Below are 10,352 nucleotides of genomic sequence, written 5' to 3' on the forward strand. Positions count from 1 at the left end.
GTACTTTTCTGTACTTTACTGAAAACATTTCTGTAAATTTTTTTGAACCAAACACAGTTTACAAAAATCTACAGAAAATTTTTAATTATAGAAATGCCATAGTCAGGTCTTTTGAGAAAACTTTTCTATAAAATTGTGCAACCAAACACCCGCTAAAACCAATAATAGCACATCGTGACATGATGCTTCATGATTTAGAGAAAGTTGATGCTCAAATTATTAGGGATCAAGCATCCAAATATGTGATTCATGTTCCAATTTCATGGAAATATGATAAATATTTTTGACTAGCATACAGATAAATTTATTGAGAACAATTTAAATTTCATTTTTTAAACAATAAACAAGATGTGAACAAAGTGCTTCTTTGGAAAATTGCATTAGTAATGTACTGGCTACTTTGATCCACTAGCTTGGTGAGGATGCTTTGTTGTTTGAGAACTTTGGTACCAAAAATTAACTTAAAACCAAAAAGAAAGTTAATTATACAAAATATAACCAAGGGTGCATAAAACAATGAAAGCTCTAGTTCATATAACTAGTAGAAAAATGAGCAAACTAGACGGAGTAAACTAGACAGAATTTTTTCTGTCTAGTTTGAGGTAGTTTTCATCAATCTAGAAGGAAATTTCCGTTTAGATTGACAAACTAGACGGTTTTATTTTTATTTTTTTAAAATTTGCCCTCATCCTGGATGGAAATTCCGTGTAGAACACAACCTATACGGAATTTAGTCTAGAGTTACCTAGGCAAAATAAAAAATAAAAAACCAAAATCTTCGATGTGGGGGAACGGAGATCGATTCTATTGGAGGAGGAAGGAGAGAGGAAATTGCAAAGGGATCCTGGTGGTGTTCGCTTGGTTATCGAGCGAGGAGAGGAATTTGAAGCTTTACGTTGATCTCTATGGATCTCTTGGATGGAATTCTCTCGTTTGCCACGTCGGATTTCTTACTCTGTAAGCGCTTAGAATTTCCGATGATTTTTATGTAATTTTTTTTTTATTATAGCACTAGATTTATGTGGAATCCTAGCTCCGTTTGGGTTTGTTACTGTGTGGAATTGATATTCTAGGGATAATTTTTTTATCCTTGTGAGAAAAATTTGCTTTTGTTACGTTTATTTGGATATACAGCGAGGAGTTGATTGTTGCATAGCTTATTGGGATTTCCTTGAATAGTTAATTATAATACTCCTTGATATGTTGGGAACTTTGAAGAGAGATACGAGCAAAGTGCACATAAGTATATATCTATGGAATATGCAGCAGATATTGTTTGTCATTTATGTTGAACGATAAGTATATGTATGATGTCAAGAGCTAATTTGAAGTTTGAAAGCTGAAAATACAGGTTTTGGATTGTTTAGAGTTTAATGAGATATGGAAGATGTGACAACAGAGATTGAACGTAATATGTCGTTTTGAAGAAATCGAGACTCTTATCTCGAATTACAAAACCCTTAAGTGAATGAACCACCGTCCATAGAGTTGGAATGATTTTGAAGCTATGGTACCTTCAAAGTGTATAAATATTCATGATATCCTATTGCATTACGTCTTTTTTACATTTTGTTCAAGTAAAACTATTTAGTAGCCTGGTGTTACTTGTTAGGCAAACGTTTATAAAAGCCTGATGTTCTTCTTTGATAATATCAATTTTCATTACATGATATTTCTTATTGTTCTAAAATCAAGCTGCAACTAGCATATCAAAACTGAGACGAAATGCGCCAATAACTGAGAAATTGTTGCAACCAAGACGCAAATTGCAACTTGATGGTTTAAAACTTGGTCCATTGGTCCTTATACAAGAAGTGAATAACTTGTTAGAGCTAAGCTGCACTTAGCGTCATATTCTGTAGCAGTTTGTTGCAGCGTATGTTGGAAATGAAACAATTGATATTATGACGGCTAGGCAGACATTTACAACCGAGCCTATGATAAATGCTGATGAGTTTTTAGACCTTTTGTAAAGACTTGTTATTATTATTCTCGTCCTCTGTAGTATTAAATCTGTTGATTGCAGGAGTTTGGCGCGATAGACTTTGGCCTGATCGGTGGACTGCAGTCACTGCGGATGGTAAACAAAGTGCATAGTTTGAGCACACACTTTTGGTGAGCAAACCCTTAGTAGCAATTAATATTATCTGTGTGGTTTCACTTTTCCCAGCCAATGTTTTGCTAAGAAAAGCGTTTGCTTCTTTAAACCTTGTAGTTATGTTTGTAGTTATGTTTTTTGTTGCACTTATAATTTTCTAACGATCCATGATTTATTGAACTCCGCCCAATATTTTTAACAATATTTCTAATGATCCTTGATTTATTGAACTCCTTCATAATTAGTATAATCGGGATTTTTCTGCAGAAACTATTGTGTTCCTGTCTTCAGTTCTTCATTATAACTTAAGGTATTCCTAATTTTTAGAGATATAAAACCTTAGTTTTCCATATGATTGGACCAACCTTCTCAAAGTTGGTTTATTATGCGGTCCATCCGGTCTTTAGAAAAGAAGATAGCAAATGGCCTAAAATGTTACGAGGCAAATGTATGTGTTAGTGGAAAATTCTAGATGGGGTTATGCTTCTTTAAGGAGTACTTTTCAAGGATGCCTTTCTAGTGTTTGCAAGGATTGATCAGTTAATTAATATTCTCGTGGTATTTTTAACTTATAATCTGTATTGTGAAGGTTTAGGATGATGCATGATGTCTGTTGCTATTTCAGTTTGTCTTATCCATCCTATGTTTGTCAATGTATTGTTTATACATATTAAACTCTCAGAAGATCACCACTGGTCTACTTATGGCTGTAATCTATGAAGCACGGACACGGACACGGCGACACGGACACGGACATGGACACGACAAAACCCAAAAAAATAGGACACGGCGACACGGCTAGATTTTTTTAATATTACTATTATATATAGATCAATATTGAATTAAATTCCTATTACATTTTCATATTTTTTTTGTTATGTAAAGTGAGGATTATAAATAAGAAACTAATGGAAAGTGTGTCTGTGTGTGTTGCAGGTTTTTTTGTTATGTAAAGTGAGGATTATAAATAAGAAACTAATGGAAAGTGTGTCTGTGTGTGTTGCAGGTGTGAATTAAGATGTCGGGATGACAATAAGTGTGTCTGTGTGTGTTGCAGGTGTGAATTAAGATGTCGGGATGACAATGATCTCTTGGAGAATTAATGACAATATATAATTTTAAAGAAGACAAGAAAGAAAAGATGAACATATAGAAAAATAGATCAATTTTTATGTTGTATTATTTTGTAACATTGGCTTGTATAATCAATGACAAGTATAAGTTATGTAACTGATTTGAAGATAATACCAAATTTTAATTTTCACTACTTTCATCTTGAGCATATAAAAATACAAGAGAATAAAGTTCAAGTTGTAACTAGTTCAATGGCTACAAAATACTAAGTTACTAACATTGCAAAAATAAGGAAAATTACACACAAAAGCATATCTTAAAATAAAGTTTTCAAGTTGAAACATCAAAAAGATTATTCTATGGCTTCAACTCCTTCATCCCCCTCAAACACAATGGCCTCCATCGTGCGCTCGTCAAGAGAAAGGGCAGCAACATCTAACATGTCGGCTCCTTAAAATGAGTCGAAGGCATCTCCATCAATATCCCACATTCTTGATTTCCCTTCCATATACTCTCCGGAACTCCGAGAAAGTAAACGAAGGTTGGTGTGAACATAAACAAGATCCTCCGCCCGTGCCGGGGTTAGCTTGTTCCTCTTTAAGGAGTGAATGAAACCATACGTACTCCAATTCCGTTCACAACAAGAAGAGAAACAAGGTTGACCTAGAAGCTTTATGGCCAATGCTTGCAAATTTGGAGTACATGCACCATAAAGATGCCACCGTGATATTGGATCCATATGTCCTCTATCGGAAAGAGAATCTGGATCACTAAAAGCTTCCATAGACCCCACAAACTTAGCATATTCCAAGTTCACCACCCGTCATTCATCGGAGTTAGGATAATATCTTCTTAAGCACTTTGCTCTTTCCGTAGAGATCTCAAGATCTTGATTTGGAGCTTGTCGATGGACGTTCTCATTGAGCCATGTGGAATGATAATACCTATGTTCATTAATAACATGAATTAGCCTACAATGTATTAATTAATTGAAATATTCGCATTAAAGAGTAAAATATGAAATATTACCTTGGAACTAAAGAGTGTGCCAAGCACTAAAGCAGGGTGTTGCCCTTGTTCCATCGATCCACCAAGATCTTGTGAACCACCTCATAAAAAGAAGATTCCTCATTATCCCTTTTACCCTCATGCCTGTAAATAGCTTGCTTCACCTTCTCAATCATTATATCCCACATATCAAGATTGGGCCAGTGAAGTCAAGAATAAAATCTATCTTGTCCCACCACAAATCATCGAGGACTTTCTCTTTCACATATTAAGCTTTCCCCACATCATCTTCTCTATATAAGCTCCATCGATCACTAAGAACCATGTCTTGGAGGCCTTTCTTAACGACCTTAAACCTCTTCAACATAATAATCCACGAGTCAAATCTTGTGTCGGCAATCGATAGGAGCTTCATCTTGGAATAATCATTGAACATGGAAAGCCGCATAGAGTGGTTCATGATAAAATTCTTCATAAACAATGCATCATCGGAGATCTCTGTAATCCAATGTAATTGTGCATAAGCCACGGCATTTGGTTCCGTGTTCTTAGCTGCACAAATATTCTTGATAGCAAGATTGAGTGTATGGACTACACAAGGAGTCCAAAATATGTGAGGCCAGGTGCCCTCCATAAGCTGGCCCGCTGCCTTATATGTCGAAGCATTATCGGTTATTATTTGGATGATATTTTTCGGTCCCACCTCTGTGATGCACTTTTCCAGCAGTGCTTGGATAAAATACTTATTCTTGACTTCTCCCTCGGCATTCACGGCATTCAAGAACATTGGCTTACCCTCACATACCACCATAAATTTGATGATGGGCCTCCTTTGTGCATCCGCCCACTCATCACTGCAAATGGAGACTCTCTTCTGTTGCCATGTGCCCCTGATGGGCTCCATCAATCTCTCTACATGAGTTTTTTCACGTTGTAAGATAGTGGTCCTTATGGAATTGTAACCGGGAGGCATGTAGCCAGAGATTGGATTGCTTACGGCATATGCAAAAGCCTTGGCATAATATGGATTCCTTGTCAAGTTGAAGGATAATCCCCCGGTGTAAAACATCCTACCAATCAATGCATCCAATTCCTCCATTGCTACCATATTGAATGCTTATTCCACGGTATTAGACCCCCTCCTCCTCTTAGATTCACCTGCACCAATCGGCATGCTTGCACTTGCACCTACACCGGTCATACTTGCAGTCGAAGATGTAGGCAAAACTGGCATCTTAGGCCTAGAAGCCCTCAACCTCGCCTCAACTTGATCCAACGTCCTTTGAAACTCCCTTAGGTTATCGGGTGTTGACTTGGAACACATCTTAATTCCAGTCCCGCTTATCCTCAAGAGGTGATTTTTAACTCTAGAGTGTGAACCGGTAAACTCCTCTCTGCAATAATTACATCTCCATCTCCAATTTCCTCCTGCCGTTTCCCCCATTTTCTCCAATTTGGTAATATATTTTCCGTAAATTTATCATCTTATACTCCACTGCTACTAGAACCCCCTTCTTGTTCCATTTTTTGTAAAATACAATAGCAATAACAATAAATTAAAAAATTAATAATAGTAAAGCAGTAACTAAAATCATATTTAATAGTAAATTAAAAAATGAAACCCTAATTAATATTTAATAGTAACTAAAATCATATTTATTAACAACCCTAATTAATATTTAACAGTAACTAAAGATTAGTAATAGTAAATGGAACAAGAAGGGGGTATTAAATTTAGTTACTGTTTTGTAACTAATATCAAGTTTAATAGTAAATTAAGAAATAAAATCCTAATTAACACCCAACAGTAGAGAAAATCACAGACATTAACAATCCTAATTAACACCCAACAGTAGGCAAAATCATAGCTATTGACAAAACTAATTAACATGCAACAGTAAAACATTAGCTAAAAATTACTACCCTAAGCTACAATCAACAGTAAAACAGCAATCAAAAATTAATAATTTAAAATAGTAAATTATGTGGTGAGGGGCAGTGTAGCTTTAAAATTCGTGGGGGTTCTGTGTGATTTTTGAGAGAGAGAGAGAGAGAGAGCAGTAAGTTATCGGGTGAGTGGGGAGTGTGTGGGGGTTTTTTTATGATTTGGAAAGTTCGTGGGGGGTTTTGTGTGGTGAGTGAGAGAGAAAGAGATAAAAGAGAGAGAGAAAGAGAGAATCAGAGAGGGATAGAAAGAGAAAAGAGAGAGAGAGAGAGAGAATCAGAAAAGAGATAAGAGAGAGAGAGAGAGAGAGAGATCGGAGAGAGAGAGAGAGAGAGCGCGACAGAGAGAGAGAGATCGGAGAGACTACCTTGGATGATCGACGACGACGAAGCTAACAGGGATGATCGACGATGACGAAGCTGACGGGGATGATCGACGACGACGAGGACGAGAGAGAGAGAGAGAGAGAGCTGGCGGCTGTTCTTTGCAAGAGCCCTTTCGACGACGAGAGTTATTCGGGTAAGTTTGGGTTTGAGATCTGACGAGTGACAGCTAAGGTTAGGGTTTCAAGTTTGAGTTTGGGTTTCGGGTTTGGGTTTCGGGTTTGGGTTTCAGATCTTATTTTTTGGGTTCATTCTCAGCCGTGTCGGGAGAGAAATCGCGTGTCCGGCCCGTGTCTGCGGTGAGTCGAAGCGTTGACTCATGTCGGTGGCGTTGACCGCTTGTCCGACGTGTGTCGAACGCTTATCGAACCCGTGTCCGCGTCCGACGCGCATCGGAGACGAACTCGCCGACGGTTTTGAAGAGTCGGTGCTTCATAGGCTGTAATTATGTGGATTGTTGTGAAACCCTTAAAGATGGTTTACATATGTAATACTGTAAACTATAAATTATGCAAAGTTTATCAAGTTCTAGTTATTTCTTTGTTTTTTAAATATATGAACTGTTTACATATTTACCTTATAGGGTAAGAACCAGTACAGATTGAGCGGACAAGCAATGGAATTTAAGCAGATGAACATCCATGTTTGGGAAGCCTTTGAGAAGGGGCATGATATCACAAGCACAGGAGTAGAGAATAGAAGAATGTAAAAAGATTATAAATATATCTCCTTTCGTTCCAATTGTAAATAAATATATAAATAGAAAATTAGTTATTATCTATGTAAACAATTTATGTATCGCTCTAGTATTTTGGTTAATGTATTATTTGAATATAATTGGATTTGATATTGGAATATAATTAGATTGTGTTGGATATGAATATGATTTGGTGTTGTGCAATATTATGCACATATACATGTGATATTATATGACGTGCAAAGCAGATTTTGTAAAAAAAAAAAACTATAGCATTATAGAAAATCCATCTAGGATGCTTCCTAGACGAAATTCCGTCTAGGATGCTTTTTAGACAGAATTTTGAATTCTATCTAGGTTGACTTCCGCCTAGCTAGGTCAACCTAGACAGAATTTCATCTAGGTTGAGTCAACCTAGATGGAAATATCCTAGATGGATTTTTCTAGACAGATATTGATCTATTTAGACGGAATTCTGGGCAACCTAGATGGATTTTTTCATCTAGGCTGATTGTTTTTCTACTAGATATAGCAGAGATTATAATTGTAAGGTCGAAAAATGTATGATTGAATTTCTTATTTTAAGAAATGGGTTCGCTCGCTTAGTACGAATCCTTTACAATCACTCTGTCTCGATTACAGAGGAAGAGAAGGTTGATCCGACTTCTCTTTTGTTTAAAAGTGGGTTCTTGGTGGCGAAAGGATGCTTCTCTCGATACTCAAGCCAAGATTGCTTCCCGTTGACGATCAGATTAAGATCACAAAATCTTTTTATGGTGGCTTAGATCACGAGAACGCAGGCACTGATCTCTCTTCACGTGATAGCTAAAAATCCTCAAAAAGTCCTTTCTTCATAGCCACTCATGGCTATTTATAGAGTTTATAGTATGTAACTAATATGCTAGAATTGTGGGTAGAGAGCGTAACTACCTCCTCCAATTCAGCCCACGCTCGTTAATGGGACGTAACGTGCTCCTAAAGTTTAGCCCACGTGGCTAACTAAGCCTTAAGATCCGTTACAACTGGATCTTCTATGGATGACGAGCCTCACTACATGGCGAGGTTTGTCAGATTGGATGAGCCTCAATATACAACGAGGTTCGTCTTATGAGGCAAGCTTTGCAATATAGCGAGCATCTTCTGACAAACTTTGTCTTCACTGACTTCGTCTGATGAGCTTCGTCTTCACTAACGAACTCCGTCTTTGATAACTGGGTTCAACTGCATAGCAATCCTCATGAGCTTCCTTTTGATGAGCTTCTTCTTCACCGACAAGCTTTAAGTCTAATGATTAGCTTTATCTTCATTGACAAGCTTCACCTCCAATGATGAACTTCGAACCTCATTTCCAATGACGAGCTTCGTCTTTTGATGTCAAGCCTCGTTGCCTGGAGCCTCGTTTCTGATATGGATCTTCGTTGGGTGGCGAGTCTCATCTTTGATTGGGATGAGGTTCATCCCCATGATGACCTTCATCATATCTTGAAGTTTGACATTTTTTTAATGCCTACAAAATATCCTTCAAAGTTTTCAGATTTGAATTGGGTTGTATGGAGTCTGAAACACTTTGAATCCTCTTATGTTGAATTTGCTTGGTTCATCTGGACAAACTTAGCTTCACAATTCAATGCTTCTGTGAGCTTCATCGTGAAGTTTGGTAATTGGTTGACCCTCGTCTTTCCATGTGAATATTGTCAGACCCACACCTATATGACACCTTCAGCCTTATCAGCAGTAACTGCTACACACCTTTTTCCAGGCCCGATAGGTGGATGCTAGCTAGTGGCTCAAGATCTCCGTGGATCTCGCCCGCAGATCTTGTTGGGAAAGGGACTCATCCAACAATCTCAATCGAAGATCTCGGCCCTTGATTTGATTTTTCCCGCCTATATATATATGGCATCATCTTGCGATGAGTCTTTCCTTCTTCTTATCGCTTGAGTTATCAAAGCCCCTCACCTCCCAAATTTTAAAATTTTCTTCTTTGAAATTCCAATCCGAGATCACTAGCTCCTAAAACCGCTGTAGGCAAAGACAAGGGTAAGAAGATCTTTGGTCCTTCAAATGATCTCGCGACTTTGCCCGCTTTCTTAGGTAATAGATCTAAACGCAAGATTTGATTTTCAATACAGATGAACCCTGTCTATCTTAGACTTGGGTTTCTTAAGGGAGATGAACAGTCTCTCCCTTTCTGAGACGAAATTCATCTGAAAGATGACGTCTTTTGATTTGATGAAGTTCGTCGTCTTGACATATTTTGTCTTTTTCTGACGAACCTCGTCTGCCGATTGAATTTCATATGTCTAACTACGTTGGCTATTCTAATGAGGTTCCTCCACAAGGTCTGTCAAATGAGCTTTTGTTTGACTGACGAACTTCGTCTTCACTGATGATGTTCATTGAATCGATGAAGTTTGTCTTCACTGACAAGGTTTATCCAACAGACGAAGTAAGTTTAACTAACAAGGCTCGAAGTTCGTTACTGGACGAGGTTTGTCTATTTAACAAAGTTCATTGTTGGAAGAGTCTTGTCTATTTAACGAAGTTCGTTGTTGGATGAGGCTCATCTATTTAACAAAGTTCATTGTTGGAGTGACCTTTGTATCATTGGGCAGTGACTCATCCTCTAAACTAACTTTGTTTGTCCTTTGTGCAGTCGTGCATCCCTCTGTTCTAGTTCCTCAACGTGGTGATTTCAGATCAGATGGTATTCAAGTGACGGAATATGACTCACATTATTCCTCCCTTGAAAGTATCCCTATGTTTAGGGATCGAGAATAAGAAGAACTTCAACTTCTTTCTGAGCCTTCGATTTCCACTTTTAGGCGTTTAATCATGGACGCTCCTTTAGAATCAGTCGTTCGTGATTACATCGTGAAGCCTATTTTCCTATTCGGAGACTCTTTAGAGGATCCAAACTTATTAGAAGTTGAAACCTACCAATGGCTTAGGACAATGAATGGACGACGTATGTTCTTGCCCCCGATGGAACGTGATTGTTCTCTCACTGCCTTAAAAATTATTTCTGCTCCAAGAAAGATGGATTGGGACTTAACCCCGGTACAAGATAGGGTGACATATGGCTATTTCTCTAGAAGTGGAGCCAAGATAGATAGTAGTAGTCAATACGTAATCGGATTGCACCCA

At 37.7% G+C, this 10,352-nt stretch overlaps 1 protein-coding gene and 1 long non-coding RNA gene across 3 annotated transcripts; one reads left to right on the plus strand and one right to left on the minus strand.

Annotated features, from left to right (window-relative positions):
• Positions 662 to 3,308, plus strand: LOC109842661. 2 transcript variants are annotated; one of them, XR_002247341.1, is made up of 3 exons: positions 662 to 957; positions 2,027 to 2,115; positions 3,156 to 3,308. It is a non-coding gene; the product is annotated as an uncharacterized LOC109842661 (long non-coding RNA). The 2 variants fall into 2 exon arrangements; XR_002247343.1 differs by lacking the exon at positions 3,156 to 3,308 and adding an exon at positions 3,105 to 3,132.
• Positions 4,449 to 5,279, minus strand: LOC109835127. The gene has a single exon (XM_020403121.1). It carries the CDS (start codon positions 5,277 to 5,279, stop codon positions 4,449 to 4,451), a length of 831 nt encoding a protein of 276 aa, XP_020258710.1.

Source organism: Asparagus officinalis, chromosome 1 (assembly GCF_001876935.1).
Source record: "Asparagus officinalis chromosome 1, Aspof.V1, whole genome shotgun sequence".
NCBI lineage: Eukaryota > Viridiplantae > Streptophyta > Magnoliopsida > Asparagales > Asparagaceae > Asparagus > Asparagus officinalis.

Coding starts and splice junctions, on each gene's coding strand:
- LOC109835127 (XM_020403121.1), bottom strand. CDS start 5,279: ATGGAGGAATTGGATGCATTGATTGGTAGGATGTTTTACACCGGGGGA.